General features: G+C 46.5%; 1 protein-coding gene across 6 annotated transcripts in view; it reads right to left on the bottom strand.

Moving 5' to 3' along the window:
* Nucleotides 1–18,614, bottom strand: part of LOC119178190 (ATP-binding cassette sub-family C member 4) — a 2,441,444-nt gene that overhangs the window by 1,386,756 nt on the left and 1,036,074 nt on the right. For 5 of the 6 annotated variants that reach the window (XM_075869787.1, XM_075871012.1, XM_075871549.1 and 2 more), the window contains one exon: nucleotides 12,941–13,132. The exons of the other annotated variant lie outside the window; for it this stretch is intronic. In XM_075869787.1, the coding sequence (XP_075725902.1) occupies nucleotides 12,941–13,132 (192 nt within the window). The remainder of the gene's footprint in view (nucleotides 1–12,940; nucleotides 13,133–18,614) is intronic. 6 annotated transcript variants of the gene reach the window in all.

The raw sequence follows: 18,614 nt of genomic DNA, 5'->3' as shown, positions 1-18,614 counted from the left end.
TTGGAATGACAGCTGCAAATCCAGAAAACGCAGCATTCCATTCTTCGGCACTTCGCGCGTGAATGTCAAGCCCCGCCCCTTATTACCAAACACACTGAGCACTTCATCAACCCTGCTATCAAAGTTGTCTGAATTAATCAACAGCAAATAGTCGTCCACATATCTGTACACTTTTTGGACCAAACCATCAAGGCCAGTTACAAGATCGTTGTCAACTCTGGCTAAAAAAATGTTGCTCAGTACTGGAGCCACTTTGGATCCAATACAGATCCCTGATCTCTGCATAAAGTTCTTACCCTTCCAGCCGACGTACGTGTGTTTTATGTAAAAGAACAATAATTCTAAAAAACTTTGAACAGAGATGCCGCACTTGGTCACAAACTTCATTTCATCATTGTTGCCAATGCAATCTTTCACACTAGTCATCAGTTCATCATGAGGCAGTGAATAATATAAGTCTTCTATGTCGATGCTAAATCCCGAAGTGTTCTCATGGACATTTCCTTTAAGGAAATCCACTACCGTAGACGAGTTCGGAATGATGAACGGGTCCTCCACTTTCAGTGAGCTCAACTGCGACTGAAGATAGGTAGACACCGCAAGACACCAAGTGCCTCTCTCCGACACGATCGCACGGAAAGGAAAGTCTGGTTTGTGTGTTTTCACTGAAAAGAATGTCTCCATAGTTGAGCCTTTCATCTTTTTCACTTCACTGCACACTTTTTCCAAGTTTAACCAAAGTAGGAGCTCGCGCACTTTTTTTACTACATCCTGCGGCTTCTCCGACACTTCGCGAAAGTTTTTACACACCGCCGCACCTGCTTTTTCACTGAACACACCTTCAGGCATAACTACAAAGGATCCTTCTTTGTCCGACAGAAGAACACGCAGGCCATTAGTGGTAAAAAAATCAATAGCGGGATCGAGACTAACAACCCGTTTTTTCCTACCTTCTGACCGCGGTAGAAGTTCCACGCACTCTGTGATACACCTAGATTTGTCTTCTTCCTTGACCTTGTTGGACACCGACCTTGCCAAGGCGACCTTATCGATGGCCCGTAGGTGTGGCTCCAAACAAAACTTTGGGCCCAGCTGAAGCACTCTCCTGTGTTCCTCAGGAATGTGGACGTCATCCATGACGACTACCTGCCGTTCAGGGAGGCGCTTTTTCTTTCTTGTCGGCAGTGTGGGACGAACGCTGTTCCAGAGGAGCTCCGTGACTTGGTCAGCAATTTTTGTCCAACTCCCGAAAGCGCGCATTCCACCTTGCCGTTCACACGAGACTACAAGGCAATCCCTGAAGAAACGCACCTGATGCTGCCACTCAGCGCTGAGAATCCTGCACATACGCCGGCAATGGCCTTCCGAAGGTTGCATCCATCCACACATCTGTTGCAATTCAGGGGGGCACAAGGATTCTCTTGCATACCAAGAAGCTGTTCTTGCCTTGCATTTGTAGATTCCGATGAGGGCCGTCATCACCGAGGGGTTGAACAAGACTGCGTTAGAACACTCAAAAGAGCCCTTTGTACAAGAAATTATACTCAGTAAAGTAAAAAGTTGGGCGAGTTGGTGCTGGTTCATGATGATAAGGAGCGCGAAAAAAACGACACACAACAGAGAAGAAGTACACGGGACGACGCGCTACTAGCAACTGGAATATTTTATTCAGGAAACACCATTTATACCGCAGTGACATCAAATTTAACCCAACGAATCGACCAAAAACTAAAACTACATGCTCAGCATGCCTATAAGTAACGTTGCAGATAGGCTATCTCCCCTTCCTGCAGACTGATAGAGGGGTGGCTGATGCAATCAGGCCCCTCCCTCTGGATAAAGAGGGCTTCTATAATCTCCCTCTCCGCTGAGCCCCTGTGCCTGTAGATTACAGTTGTCTGCTCAAATACCGGCTTACAGTTACCCTGACCGCATCCTCTGCAATGCATCGCCAGATGCGTGAACGGCCTTCCTATTAAAGAGCTGCTGTGCTCTCGCAACCGCACGTTGAGGCATCTACCAGTTTGCCCTATGTATGCCTTGCCGCACGACAGTGGTATTCTATATACAACACCACGTGCGCAAGGAACGAACTGTCTTACGTGCTTAATGGCACATCCTCTTTTTTCACATTGCTTTGGCCTACCTGTCTTCTTACCAACCGCTGAGCAGATGCGGCCCACCTTGTTTTCTGCGGAGAACACGAGATCCACCCCATACCTCGAAGCCACTCTCTTAAGGCCGTGCGAAAGCCAGTGGATATACGGGATTTTTGACACTCTTTTTCTTCCCTGCGGGACATTCGTGTCTAGGCCTGTCCCAGGCCGTTGCTTAATGGACTTTTTTATTTTTTCGCAAGTAGCAGCTAAGACACTATCAGGAAACGCCGCGTCTCTTAGTCTTTCTACCTGCGCGAAAAAACTTGTCTCCATAAGATGTGGGCATGATCTGTCCAACGCCGTTTTTAGGCACGTCATGGCAATGCCATTTTTTACTAGGCGAGAGTGCCCAGAGCTGTAATCAAGAAGCGGCTTCGCGGTCCTAGGGGAAAACATCCAACACACGTGTTTTTGTTGGAATGACAGCTGCAAATCCAGAAAACGCAGCATTCCATTCTTCGGCACTTCGCGCGTGAATGTCAAGCCCCGCCCCTTATTACCAAACACACTGAGCACTTCATCAACCCTGCTATCAAAGTTGTCTGAATTAATCAACGGCAAATAGTCGTCCACATATCTGTACACTTTTTGGACCAAACCATCAAGGCCAGTTACAAGATCGTTGTCAACTCTGGCTAAAAAAAATGTTGCTCAGTACTGGAGCCACTTTGGATCCAATACAGATCCCTGATCTCTGCACAAAGTTCTTACCCTTCCAGCCGACGTACGTGTGTTTTATGTAAAAGAACAATAATTCTAAAAAACTTTGAACAGAGATGCCGCACTTGGTCACAAACTTCATTTCATCATTGTTGCCAATGCACTCTTTCACACTAGTCATCAGTTCATCATGAGGCAGTGAATAATATAAGTCTTCTATGTCGATGCTAAATCCCGAAGTGTTCTCATGGACATTTCCTTTAAGGAAATCCACTACCGTAGACGAGTTCGGAATGATGAACGGGTCCTCCACTTTCAGTGAGCTCAACTGCGACTGAAGATAGGTAGACACCGCAAGACACCAAGTGCCTCTCTCCGACACGATCGCACGGAAAGGAAAGTCTGGTTTGTGTGTTTTCACTGAAAAGAATGTCTCCATAGTTGAGCCATCTTTTTCACTTCACTGCACACTTTTTCCAAGTTTAACCGAAGTAGGAGCTCGCGCACTTTTTTTACTACCTCCTGCGGCTTCTCCGACACTTCGCGAAAGTTTTTACACACCGCCGCACCTGCTTTTTCACTGAACATACCTTCAGGCATAACTACAAAGGATCCTTCTTTGTCCGACAGAAGAACACGCAGGCCATTAGTGGTAAAAAAATCAATAGCGGGATCGAGACTAACAACCCGTTTTTTCCTACCTTCTGACCGCGGTAGAAGTTCCACGCACTCTGTGATACACCTAGATTTGTCTTCTTCCTTGACCTTGTTGGACACCGACCTTGCCAAGGCGACCTTATCGATGGCCCGTAGGTGTGGCTCCAAACAAAACTTTGGGCCCAGCTGAAGCACTCTCCTGTGTTCCTCAGGAATGTGGACGTCATCCATGACGACTACCGGCCGTTCAGGGAGGCGCTTTTTCTTTCTTGTCGGCAGTGTGGGACGAACGCTGTTCCAGAGGAGCTCCGTGACTTGGTCAGCAATTTTTGTCCAACTCCCGAAAGCGCGCATTCCACCTTGCCGTTCACACGAGACTACAAGGCAATCCCTGGAGAAACGCACCTGATGCTGCCACTCAGCGCTGAGAATCCTGCACATACGCCGGCAATGGCCTTCCGAAGGTTGCATCCATCCACACATCTGTTGCAATTCAGGGGGGCACAAGGATTCTCTTCATACCAAGAAGCTGTTCTTGCCTTGCATTTGTAGATTCCGATGAGGGCCGTCATCACCGAGGGGTTGAACAAGACTGCGTTAGAACACTCAAAAGAGCCCTTTGTACAAGAAATTATACTCAGTAAAGTAAAAAGTTGGGCGAGTTGGTGCTGGTTCATGATGATAAGGGGCGCGAAAAAAACGACACACAACAGAGAAGAAGTACACGGGACGACGCGCTACTAGCAACTGGAATATTTTATTCAGGAAACACCATTTATACCGCAGTGACGTCAAATTTAACCCAACGAATCGACCAAAAACTAAAACTACATGCTCAGCATGCCTATAAGTAACGTTGCAGATAGGCTATCTCCCCTTCCTGCAGACTGATAGAGGGGTGGCTGATGCAATCAGGCCCCTCCCTCTGGAAAAAGAGGGCTTCTATAATCTCCCTCTCCGCTGAGCCCCTGTGCCTGTAGATTACAGTTGTCTGCTCAAAGGTGTTTCCTGAATAAAATATTCCAGTTGCTAGTAGCGCGTCGTCCCGTGTACTTCTTCTCTGTTGTGTGTCGTTTTTTTCGCGCCCCTTGTCATCATGAACCAGCACCAACTCGCCCAACTTTTTACTTTACTGAGTATAATTTCTTGTACAAAGGGCTCTTTTTGAGTGTTCTAACGCAGTCTTGTTCAACCCCTCGGTGATGACGGCCCTCATCGGAATCTACAAATGCAAGGCAAGAACAGCTTCTTGGTATGCAAGAGAATCCTTGTGCCCCCCTGAATTGCAACAGATGTGTGGATGGATGCAACCTTCGGAAGGCCATTGCCGGCGTATGTGCAGGATTCTCAGCGCTGAGTGGCAGCATCAGGTGCGTTTCTTCAGGGACTGCCTTGTAGTCTCGTGTGAACGGCAATGTGGAATGCGCGCTTTCGGGAGTTGGACAAAAAAAAATTGCTGACCAAGTCACGGAGCTCCTCTGGAACAGCGTTCGTCCCACACTGCCGACAAGAAAGAAAAAGCGCCTCCCTGAACGGCCGGTAGTCGTCATGGATGACGTCCACATTCCTGAGGAACACAGGAGAGTGCTTCAGCTGGGCCCAAAGTTTTGTTTGGAGCCACACCTACGGGCCATCGATAAGGTCGCCTTGGCAAGGTCAGTGTCCAACAAGGTCAAGGAAGAAGACAAATCTAGGTGTATCACAGAGTGCGTGGAACTTCTACCGCGGTCAGAAGGTAGGAAAAAACGGGTTGTTAGTCTCGATCCCGCTATTGATTTTTTTACCACTAATGGCCTGCGTGTTCTTCTGTCGGACAAAGAAGGATCCTTTGTAGTTATGCCTGAAGGTATGTTCAGTGAAAAAGCAGGTGCGGCGGTGTGTAAAAACTTTCGCGAAGTGTCGGAGAAGCCGCAGGAGGTAGTAAAAAAAGTGCGCGAGCTCCTACTTCGGTTAAACTTGGAAAAAGTGTGCAGTGAAGTGAAAAAGATGAAAGGCTCAACTATGGAGACATTCTTTTCAGTGAAAACACACAAACCAGACTTTCCTTTCCGTGCGATCGTGTCGGAGAGAGGCACTTGGTGTCTTGCGGTGTCTACCCATCTTCAGTCGCAGTTGAGCTCACTGAAAGTGGAGGACCCGTTCATCATTCCGAACTCGTCTACGGTAGTGGATTTCCTTAAAGGAAATGTCCATGAGAACACTTCGGGATTTAGCATCGACATAGAAGACTTATATTATTCACTGCCTCATGATGAACTGATGACTAGTGTGAAAGATTGCATTGGCAACAATGATGAAATGAAGTTTGTGACCAAGTGCGGCATCTCTGTTCAAAGTTTTTTAGAATTATTGTTCTTTTACATAAAACACACGTACGTCGGCTGGAAGGGTAAGAAGTTTGTGCAGAGATCAGGGATCTGTATTGGATCCAAAGTGGCTCCAGTACTGAGCAACATTTTTTTCGCCAGAGTTGACAACGATCTTGTAACTGGCCTTGATGGTTCGGTCCAAAAAGTGTACAGATATGTGGACGACTATTTGCTGTTGATTAATTCAGACAACTTTGATAGCAGGGTTGATGAAGTGCTCAGTGTGTTTGGTAATAAGGGGCGGGGCTTGACATTCACGCGCGAAGTGCCGAAGAATGAAATGCTGCGTTTTCTGAATTTGCAGCTGTCATTCCAACAAAAACACGTGTGTTGGATGTTTTCCCCTAGGACCGCGAAGCCGCTTCTTGATTACAGCTCTGGGCACTCTCGCCTAGTAAAAAATGGCATTGCCATGACGTGCCTAAAAACGGCGTTGGACAGATCATGCCCACATCTTATGGAGACAAGTTTTTTCGCGCAGGTAGAAAGACTAAGAGACGCAGCGTTTCCTGATAGTGTCTTAGCTGCTACTTGCGAAAAAATAAAAAAGTCCATTAAGCAACGGCCTGGGACAGGCCTAGACACGAATGTCCCGCAGGGAAGAAAAAGAGTGTCAAAAATCCCGTATATCCACTGGCTTTCGCACGGCCTTAAGAGAGTGGCTTCGAGGTATGGGGTGGATCTCGTGTTCTCCGCAGAAAACAAGGTGGGCCGCATCTGCTCAGCGGTTGGTAAGAAGACAGGTAGGCCAAAGCAATGTGAAAAAAGAGGATGTGCCATTAAGCACGTAAGACAGTTCGTTCCTTGCGCACGTGGTGTTGTATATAGAATACCACTGTCGTGCGGCAAGGCATGCATAGGGCAAACTGGTAGATGCCTCAACGTGCGGTTGCGAGAGCACAGCAGCTCTTTAATAGGAAGGCCGTTCACGCATCTGGCGATGCATTGCAGAGGATGCGGTCAGGGTAACTGTAAGCCGGTATTTGAGCAGACAACTGTAATCTACAGGCACAGGGGCTCAGCGGAGAGGGAGATTATAGAAGCCCTCTTTATCCAGAGGGAGGGGCCTGATTGCATCAGCCACCCCTCTATCAGTCTGCAGGAAGGGGAGATAGCCTATCTGCAACGTTACTTATAGGCATGCTGAGCATGTAGTTTTAGTTTTTGGTCGATTCGTTGGGTTAAATTTGATGTCACTGCGGTATAAATGGTGTTTCCTGAATAAAATATTCCAGTTGCTAGTAGCGCGTCGTCCCGTGTACTTCTTCTCTGTTGTGTGTAGTTTTTTTCGCGCCCCTTATCATCATGAACTGGTTTATGATGAATCGCATCGTGCTGTATCCTTTCAACCTGGAGACGAAGTGCTCCTTTTGACGCCTATTCGCACACCTGGTTTGTGCGACAAATTCCAGCCACGGTTTATCGGGTGATACACAGTTCTTGAAGAAACTTCACCAGTGAATTATCACGTGACACCACTTGTAGCCCCAGGAGATCACCGTTATTGAACTACTGAGATCGTCCATGTCTCCTGTATGAAGCCCTTCATGCGGCGTTCTTTGTCCCCTTGACTTGCCGCGGCCAGGCTGGCCGCTTTCACGTGGGGGGAATTAGTGTGGGCATTTAGTATACCAATCCTCTTCATCTGTACATTATCATCATTTTCATTTGTTGCTCATGCATCCTCATCGTTGTCACGTAGCATCATCATCTTGGTTAGTTCATCTCAGCTGTCGGCTGCCGGTTCTTCGGGCCTAATAAAGGTCTTCCAAACCAAGACTTCATAGTATGTGCATGCAATCCCATGATTCTTTATAATGGCAACACCCCCGGATGATGACATGACATCATTATGGTCCTTTTATAAAATAAAGCATTTACGAAGAAAGTTGGTGTGTTTTGAATTCAGGTGTGTTTCTTGTACACACAGCACTTTTGGTGAGTGTTCGTGTAAAAGTTCTTGGATGTTGGCAAGGTTTCTTAGAAGGCCCCTGACGTTTCATTGTATAATTTGAGCGTTATGGTGAATTTAAAATAGTGCTGTGTGTACGAAAAGCGAGTGGGTGTTTAGACAGGTAGTTTAAGTTCACGTAACAAGGCCATCACCAGGCCCTGTTATCTGCTTTTTTTGTTTTATTGGCGCACTTCTAGGAGCCATGCCGCTCTTTCGGCACCAAGGGTACCGACGTATTCATTGCCTCCTCAGAGGCACTGGATGCCCGGAGGTGCGAGCTGTTCGAATTTCGTGCCTCACCTGGTGAGGTGAGGCCTTGAGACCTGAAGACTCTGGAGTCTCTGGTCTCTGTTTAGGAGTAGGCGGTGTAGCATGGACTACAGTCGCCTTGGTGGCAGGTGCCACAACCGCAAGCTCGCTATGTGCGGGCCGAAGGAGTGGCGAGGGATGGTGCGGCGGTGCCCCCTGACGCGCCGCATCAGCGTATGTAGGTCCATAGAATGGTGCGACTCTTCGCCGTGCTTCCTTAAATCAAATGTTCTCCTTCACCTTCAATGTAATTATCTCGTTTTTTCCCAGTATGTGCAGAAGCGTGAATATGCGTCATGGTTTCCTTAATAGTTTACACAGTGTGGCGGTTGTTCGCAGTTCTCAGACACGTGGCCTAGGACTCCGCATCATGCACAAGTCTGGCGACCACGACAGCTTTTAGAGCCATGGCCTGGCGTTGGAATCAACGATGAGGGTTTGTTATGTACGGCCTGAGAGATGTCTTCGTGTACCCTGTTTGAATAGATTCCGGCAGTTTAGTGTATGCAAACGTGAGTATTAGGTCTTTCGTCGGTGTTTCCGTATTACCTCTTCTGATGATAATTATATGTACATTAGTGACATTTTGGCTCTTCCACCCCTCCAAAAGTTCAGTTTTATTCAGGTAGAGTAAGTCTGCGTCAGATACCACTCCGCGAGTTATTTTCGTAGATCTGTGTGGTGTTACATTGATCGGTACGTCACGAAACGTTAAGAGGCTGTCTAGCTTTACAAATGGTTCTTTGTCCCAAATATCGAGGAGAAGGTCTCCGCTAGCCATTTTGGTTACTTTCTATCCAGCCCCGAGAGTTTCAGTAAGACACCAAGAAACCACGGAAAGAAATACAGTCCTGGCTTGCTTTCCAGTTTTTTCACAATGAATGACGTGGAAGTGGGCAATGTTTCTATTGGCTGGTTGAAAAAAATTATGTCATCGGTGCGTACCCGCTTTGCGCCGATACGATCAGACAATAGGGGGAACGCTCCATGCATGTCAGTCTTATTTTTGTTCAGCAGCGTTGGCGGCCACCCACCACGGAGCCCAACAAGGACACGCTGCAAGTTTCGAGGTGCTGAAAGCTTGCAGACGTCAGCCATACAACACTGCCATAACCCAATGCGCCTAGGCCAATGTAGGGTATTTGCACAGGGTTAACCCTTGCCGCCAGGAAAATTGGAAGTAAACAGAAGAGATAAGTGGACAGGACAGACAAAAAGTGAGAGATAAAGACGAAATTGTAGGGGAGAGAGATAACAAAAGGCGACTGCCAATTTCCCTTGGGTGGGTCAGCCCAGGGGTGCCGTCTACGTGAAGCCAGGGCCAAAGGCGTGAGTTGCCTCTTTCGGGGGGCCTTAAAGGTCCAATCACCCGACGTCGGCTCAACCCCCAGGATCCCCTTTTCCCCGGACACGGCAAAGCCGCGCACGGCTAAGCGTGGGAGGGGGTCGAACCCCACCCCCCCGTCAGCTCGTGTCCGTGGTGTCACTACACACCAAACGCCTAGAACAACATGTTCGTTCCAGATAACTCAAACATAGAATCCGAACGTTTTTTTAAAAAAAAATAGGAAACGAATTCAATGAATGCGTGTCCCTTGTAAGGATATATAATGCGAAATAAAATGAGTTCAGCAAATTTCTATTGAACACAATTTATTGAATGCTACAACAAACAAACTGGAAGTCACTTTTGTTCACGTGGTTTCAAAACTACTTCACCAGGCGGTATCACAACTACTTCATCATGAACATTGTGCACGTAGTTCTTCAAGATATCGTCCTCTTGGAAGTGGAGGTCGCACACAGCGCAATATCTTGATAGTTCCTTACCCAATCTCGGTACTGCTCGTTGTCACTGTTAAAGACCCACCTCATCAACGGGTGGCTTGAAACAATGCCTTTTTTCGGTCACAGATTTTGTTGAGTCGTAGCCGCTTCAGCAACCAGTGACAAAGCAGCGAGGTATGTTTTATAACATCGAAAAACCGTCACACGGCGCATGAGAGATATGCAGGTAACAAATGACACGATAACACAAGAGAGCTGACAGCAAGTGAGACGCAACGTCAATTCTTACCATGATATCGAAGTAAGCAGCAGTGGGAGCACAAACTGCGCGAGTGTCGTCGGTCTTGCTGAGATACACAATGAGAGCGATTGCAACGGAACACACTTGCACTTTGCTTACAGGCTACGAAGAAGCACCTCCTGTTTCGCTTTGCCGGCGTGGTCGGTGGCGTGCGCCTAACCGCCCTGAGCCCCGTCATACCGGTCGAAAAACAATGAGCGCACCCTCTCGTGGTGGTGCATAGAAGGGTGACACCTGCCGTGGCGCAGTTTGCAAACTGAAAGAAAAATCTTGTAAAGTTGATTTTACCGGTGTATTCCTGGGCCGGCACGAGATGCGAGAGCCGAGCATGAAACACGAGACAAAAAACGCGAGCATGCGCAGGGGGTGTGTGGACGGTGCTACCGCCGACGTTGAAGCACGTGACATTATGCGAATAAGAAATGTTCCACATTTAAAGCTCCCAGCCACTGCTCTGCAGCCAAGAAATTGTTGCGACGCGTTAGTGACGTGAACTACGAGATTGTACCCGGATAAGGTCTGTTCGCCCCGACGCGGAAGGCACCCCTCGGAGATCGTGTACGTTGTGCGACTGAAGCTGTACTTTAAGCGGTACTGCGACTGCATCTGAATCTTATTTTGCATATGTGGCTACTTTCTGCTGGTCTGCCCCGACTTTGCTGTACCCTTTCAGAGCATTAATTGGAACGATGCCCGTATAAATGCGAAGCATTTCTTAGGGAACTTCGGTGACTTTGAAAATATCTATCTATCTATCTATCTATCTATCTATCTATCTATCTATCTATCTATCTATCTATCTATTCATCTATCTATACAACCGCTTATGTTTGGGTGCAATTGTGGTCACCCCCTTAACTTGGCCTGAACCAAAATTAGTATGGGTGGGTCAGATGGTTGGACGAGTAGGACGTGCTGGTCAAGACATAAATACTGTCAAAATATTGTCGCGTACGTCGTCAAACACTTACCGCCAGACAGTGGCACATATGCTCGGGTGGGTATGTGCCGCTTGTATGTGGGTACGTGCCACAGGTAAATGACACATAGTATATGCCCAAAAATGACGAGAACATACATTGACAATTGTAACGCTGGAGCGTTAAAAAATACGCAACATCCGTAGCATCGATCCGATGAGTGCAAAGAATAAATGTCAGGGTCCACTCTTGCATTGAACCCAAGCATTCTGCGTGGCAATGAAGCATTTTACCACAGAGCTACGGCAGGTCTCGGAACTACTTTTCAAATAGACGCTAATCTTTGTGAAACGTCAATAGTGGTTGCAGTGCTGCCTACCCAATTTTCTATACATTACATATGCCCTCCTTTTGTACAGCCGTCACGTCTGGTTAAAGTCAATTGTGGTTAGTTGCCATACAATGAAGTTGATTTATGCAGCAGTGCCTAGAGCCAGCATCTTCGCAAGCATCAGCGCTTCATATCATCTTCCGGCGTTGCTAAAACGCACGTTCTAGTTGGCATTGTTGTGCAAGTGCAAACAACTGGTTACATAAACACCTGAAACTCTTCAACATATTTCCGCGCGTGCAACATTTGTATATATATTGAGCGTCATTTCCTGACATGTTGCTAAATGTAAAATTGCAACACGGTCAGCTTCCCTCCGCATGCTTCGCATAACGTCGATTCCCTGGCACGTGAGATCGGCAGAATTTTTTTAGGGGTGAAGCTCATAAAGGCGTCAGTTGTCCGTCTCCTGTATGTAGTAGCCACCTCTAGTTTTAGTCTTTGGAGCGTTCGCTGGATGGCGGTACTTGTATATGATCAATATATGATGAAAATTGCAAGATGGTGGAGCTTGGAGTATTCACTAGATAGACGGACGGACGAATGAACAGACGAACATGCGGGCAGACGGATAGACAGATGGACAGGTGGACGAATGGACGGATAGACAGACAGATGAACAAATTGATGGAGGGACTGATGGATGTATGGACCGACTGACAGACAGACAGATATTCGAATGGACGCGACCAGCGGATGATTCACGGTTTGCCGATAAAACCCTTCAACGCTTCACCCCACTCATCATCATTCACTCTGTGGATATTCTGTGATTTTTCGTTTCACAGGTGGAATAATGCCACTTGCCCACTAGGTACGGCGAGTGCGAGCCAGCAACCCGCGGTAATTGAAGATGATCTCGGCCAGCGCGCACACTCGCTAGTTGTTGTTTGAACAGCCATCTTGGCAGTCTTTCATGCGTCCTTCCGATGGCTCAGTTCTTCAACGTTGAAGGTCTTTTGTAGCACGTGAAAATACAAATGTCGCCAAACAGTGGTGTTTTAATATTTCTGATAATTCTGGACGTAATAGTAGGCGTGATAGATGTGAAAATTTGTGATATGTAATGCTTAACGTTGAGTATAACTTCCTTGCACACATATATAGGAAGTCTTGAAGCTATCGCAAGGGATGATGAGAATGCACAAAATACGGAATCAGCCTTTGTCATTGAAAATTACTTGTTTCACAGTTATGCGATTACAAACGTTCTCCTGGTCCTCTTAGCGCTAAACGTTCGCACTATATAGACAGCTCATAGTAGCTAGTCATAATGATTTCTAGATAATGCCCTCAGAAATGTGGGTGTGGGATCGTTTATTAGGTACCAAACCTTCAGCGTCCTCTAGCGTTGATTGCTGTGTACGAACATTTTTTGCTAAACGTTTGTTGCGAAGACACCACAACACTAAATCAAGACCATGCTGCATACCCTTTCCATGGCGGCAGCGTGTATCACTTTCCGGTAGCGTTCTCGGTCGTAGGTGCTGTCAAAGACCACATTGTTTCGCAGGCTGCCTGTGAACATCCATGGTTCTTGAGAAGCGTAAGCGATGCGGCCGAGCGCTTTTGCACTGCCAGCCGACAAACGCAGCTCGCCAAGGATTGCCATCAGTAGTGACGTCTGCAAGCAAGCACAAAGCGCTACAGTTATGCAGACTCCTACGAGGGATGTGACGCAGCTACTAATGCCATGCATATCAGGTATTTAATAAAGTAGCATTTCATGACGATAGTTATAGCGCAAGAACAGAACGACGACAAAGAGACAGTTATAGCGCTCGTGTCCTTCGTCTCCTTCTTGCCTCTATGTCGTCGCTCTCTTCTCGCGCTATACCTATCGTCATGTCATACCAACTTGCTTAAGCTGCCACACTACCAAGTCGCATTTAACCACACGGTATCTGAAAAGTGTGCCACCAACCCTTTTCTTAACCACCACGTGCAACCTCTTAAAACAGCTGAACGAGATATGTGGTTATCTTTAGCCCTTATCAGTTGAAAACACTTTGTTTAAGGAAAATAGTTATTCTATGTGAAGCATTAAGCGTGTACGTCACTTCCGCGTGCAGCCACTTTCGAAGTGCAGTCTACATTCAAGCAGAGCACCGACAGCGATTCTCGGCGAGGTTCTGGAACTTGATTCTGTTAACCCGCTGAAACACAGTCCGGTAAGTCAAAGCGAGACCTGGACCCGGCCCGAACTCGAGAAAAACTTTACGTGCTCGGCCCGTCCTGCCATTCGGGCCCCCTAGGTGGTGTAGCCCGATCATCGAGTACACAGCAGGGTGTTGGAAGTGGCAAAAATCTGAAGTTTGTCGGCGCATGCTTCGCTAACCATTATAATCTAACCTACGATTTCTTGTAAAAAGAAACACTTCACTAGACTTACTGGTTTCGATGAACGTTTGCTCGGCAGTGGTATACTTTTTTTACCAGAACCAGGAAATAAAACATAATGTTCTAAAATTATGTTATCCAAAAAGCTTAAAAAGTAGGAATTATGATATACAATGCAGCGTTCCTCCTTTTTTTCTCTATTTCTTTTCTAACGTGATAGCAGAAGAGCTCGCGTGTTGCTGAAATTCCTGCGTCGGCATCAGTGTCGCCGTCGGTGTCGTTGGTTGTTAACGAAAAATCGTCATCTTATGTGTGACGCGAAAATTGAAAATGCTAATAAAATAAATAAATGATAAAAATGCTGGAGCAGATTGGGGAGCGAACCAGGGTTGTTTGGTCCAGGCGGGGATCGAACCGGGTCCTTTTCGTGGCAAGCGCATGTTCTACCACTCTGCCACGCATCTGCTTGTGAAAACAGTGAAAACAACTTCCTCTGCTTGGAAATTCAGTGGAAGTAGGTTTCATGTTTCACAAACCCACGTCTCCTGTATACATGCTTAACGATTCATCAAGAAATATTGCAGTAATAAGTCGTGATACAAGCGTCCAGTGCCAATCAGTGCCAAAATATGTGAAGTGAGCCCACTACTAAAGGCACACATGCTAAAGGCCACATGGTGGGTGCATAGCAAAATGCAAAAGGTTTCATGCACTACTGTTTGAAGCAGCGTTGGCGGTGTCGCGTCACAAGTAAGGTCGTTACCAGTAATGCGTTGCGTTTTTCAGTAACGTACTCATTAAGATTTCCAAATTGTAACGGGTAACATACTTCATTCTGCTAAATTTTTCGGTAACGTGAGGTGCCACACTGCTCTTTACTTTTTCATTCCAAACCTGCCACATTTCCAAACTTACCCCGACGAAATGCTTCGTTGCAGCGTCGGTCCGCTGTCGCGTACCAAACATTGACCAAAAAAGCATGGACGGAATTTAGTTTGAGGAATTTGGGCGGAGGTGGGTTTCTTTAGCAGGCACCGATAACCTGCGCGGACATAACAAGGTATAGCCAACTGTGGCTCGTCTTGGAGAGGCTGGCTATCCTGAGACGTTGCTGATTGCTGTGGCAGAAAGCCCCTACAGAGCTCAGGGGCACGCACGACGTGCTGCAGATGATGACGTGCACAAAAACATGGGCAGACGCGAAAAATTAAGTCGTGGTCATGTGCTTCAAACATCAGCTTTTTCCACACACGTTGAAAAAGTTAGTCCAGCTCGTTGGTTTCCTTGTGGTTCTTTCGGCCTCACACAAGTAAGCATCGGTCTCAGAGGAGCAGTCTGCTTACGAGACACGAAGTTGGATGCCAGGAAAGCGTCGTAATCAGTTTCTGGAATGTGTGCGGGGGAGGGGGCGGGGCGTGTAGTCTACAGAGTCGCTTTGTCGTGTGAAGCCTGTCACATCGGGCCGACAGGCAGGTGCCTCAATGACCGTCTCCGAGAGCACGACAATAATGTTCGGAACAAGACCGATGGCCTTCTGGCTATTTATTGTGATCGCTGTGGCCGCCGCCCTGCGCTCGACAGCACCACAATTCTGTACAAGCAGAGACGAAACCACAGGATATACACACAGTCATTCATAATGAGTTGAGCGAAAAGTCCGTTCGTCTGTCTGTCCGCCCATCTGCCTATCTGTCCGTACGTCCACCCGTGTGTCCATCTGTACTACCATCCATGATTCCGTCCACGTGTTCATCCGCCCATTCATCTGTGCATTCGTGTGCCTGCCCGCCCGCTGATCGGTCGGTCGGTCGGTTACGCCTAACGCAGGACAAGGTTGGACTAAGAGGAGTTTGGCCCCAATAAATGTATTAACACAACGCGTATATGGCTACGGTAAATGTAAACAAGTAGCCAAACCACCAGCTTGAAATAACCTTAATAGGAATGGGGTGGGGCCCATTCAGCAAGCACTTTCAAATCATGAAGGGCAGTTTGCCACTATGTTTCGAGACAATGGTATGTGAGAGCCGCGCGTTACTTGACCTTACCTACGCAGCAGAAAAGCTTACAAAGAATGTTAAACTCAAACTGAGGGCACCGCAGCAATCCATGAAAGCAAAAATGATAAGTTAAACGTTAAAATACAGGAAAAATTCTGGGTCAAAGAACATACATGCGTTGCGTCATATTTGAAATCAAGAATAAAAAATTAACGAATGCAGATAACGTAGCGCGTAGGCTAGATAACCACTGGTCATTACAAATGGCTGAATAGATTCGAAAAGTAGCAAGTGTGCGAGAGGGAGGCGAAAAAATCACGGCATTTTCACGAAGTGAAAAAGGTCGAGTGGGCGAAGCAGTGGGATTGTTCGGTGTGGCTGAGCGTTACCACCAATCAACTATGACGTTGACCACTTAAAATGTCAAGCATGTCAACAAATCTCCTGGCATACAAAACTTTCATCAGGTCAGTCCTCGCATATGGAAGTACAGGGTGTTTCCTCATACCCGCGCGAACGTTAAAAAAATAGAAACAGCACAGAGAAGGGCCATAGTAGTCATTCACAACACATTGTTCACGAAGGTGACGCTATTATATAACAAACATATAAGATGAAAATGTGTTTAGTCCGTTAGCGCTCAAAGAACTTCTTCAGCCGAACAACAACTATTTCTGGTCGAGGGATTCATCGTTGCGATTAGTCGGGGTATCGGAAGCGAATACGATTAACAGCCTATATCGATCGGTGGTGGTGGCGGCATTAGAGCCAGTACCTGATCGCATCCTCTCTGTGTTACAGGTTAGAACTTCATACTTTCTTTACTTCTACGGTTGTTTTTGATGCTGTCCCGCTGCCACCACTGCCACCACTATTGTACCAGTGCTTTATACTAGTGTAACGTGTACTGGAGCCGTGTACTACAGTGTGCCGCATCAGCGCTACTGCACTGTTACCATGACGAAAGAATACGTAAGACTTCTTCAGGATTTCAAGGAAGACTTCAAAACAGAATTTCAATCGTTTAAAGAAGCTATGGAAAGAAACATGCGCACAGAGGAACGCAAAGTTCACGGGGAGCTGGAGGAAACAAAGAAAAGCATGGAATTCCTCAGTAAGAGCTTCGAGGATTCCAACCGTCTGGTTTCAACCGCTGTAAATGAAAACAAAGCTTTATTAAAAGATAACGAGGAACTTCACCAAAGAGTAAACCTGCTTGAGAAGAATCTTGGTGAATGCAAAGCAAACCTGGTCAAAGCCGAACAATATTCAAGAAACAGGAATTTGGAAATCAAGGGCGTGTTGCAAAGTCCCAGTGAAAGCATTCCAGATGTCCTGAAGAAGTTAGGTGATGCTGTTGGTGAAGCTATCACAAGTGCTGATATAGAAGTGTGTCACAGAGTAAACACCAGAGACAAAAAGAACAGTAACATCATCGTACAATTTCAAGGAGGAGCAAGCGTGACCAAGTGCTAGAAAAAGCACGAAAGAGACGATTAACAAATATTCATCTTGGTCTGACATCATCAGAAGAATTCCCGGAAGACCCACCAATTTACATTACTGAGCACCTCTGCCCACATCTCGAGAAACTCTTGGGAATGACGACTGCGCGCAGGCGTGAATGTAGGTTTGAATACGCATGGTTCAAAAACGGATCTATTAACGCTCGTCGAACTGACACATCACCTGTCCTGCTAGTTCAGCGCGAAAGCGACCTTGACAATATCACCGCGTAAAATCCCGTAACGTTTTTAGCCATCACTGCTGCGTCCGAACAATGGCGAACGGTGCCATTCTCCCAGCGCACGTTGCGCAAATTACAGCAGAGATAAAAACCAGTAAATTGCCTAAACTTCTGCATATTAGCGCTAAATCAATCAGATCAAAAAAAGATGACATAATTAAATTTCTCTATTCTTGTAATATGGAGTTCAATGTACTTATGTTTACCGAAACATGGTACGATAATGACACTGAGCATCTTGTGATGCCCGGGTACAACCACTTCTTCCTAAACCATAAGAAAGTAGAGGAGGTGGAGTGGCATTGCAAACTAATTTTTCTGGATTTCATTTGATTGATGACTACACTGTTGCAACGGAAGACTACGAGATTTTGTGCGTTAGGAAAGACTCCCAAATGTTTGGGGTTATTTATCGACCACCACAAGGTAGCATACAGGGTTTCTTGGTTTTTTCGACTAACTGCTCGCGTTTGCGAGCAACAATGCATATAGCCTAACTATAGGTGGTGATTTGAATACTGATGTATGGAAAGATTCAGCGCCTGCTGTTGACTTGTTAATCACACTGCAGTGTAATGGGTTTCGCAACGAAATCACTACGCCAACCCGTGTTACCACTACATCCACATCTTTGCTTGACCTGTTCATCACAAACACAGTTGCTGAAAACGCAATTTCCCGCGTCATAATCTCCGAGTTGAGCGACCATCTGCCTATCATGCTAATACTTGAACAGCAATCAACGCCTAAAAAACGAAATGAAATGAAAACATACCAAGACATATCCACACGTACGCTTGAGGATTTTAGAGAAAGACTTTTGCTCATTAATTGGAGTGAGATAACGGCCCTTACCGATGTGAACAATGCGTACGATAAGTTTCTACACATATTTAAACAGTGTTATTACACTTCTTTCTCAGTTAAAGCATACCACGGGTGCAAAAGGGCTCGCGAACCGTGGGGCACTCGAGACTTGCTAAAATTATTCAACGTCAAAAACAGGATGTTTGAGGCTT

Source organism: Rhipicephalus microplus, chromosome 1 (assembly GCF_043290135.1).
Source record: "Rhipicephalus microplus isolate Deutch F79 chromosome 1, USDA_Rmic, whole genome shotgun sequence".
Taxonomy (NCBI): domain Eukaryota; kingdom Metazoa; phylum Arthropoda; class Arachnida; order Ixodida; family Ixodidae; genus Rhipicephalus; species Rhipicephalus microplus.
Note: the sequence above shows the minus strand (reverse complement) of the source record. Positions and strands in the feature narration are given on the sequence as shown.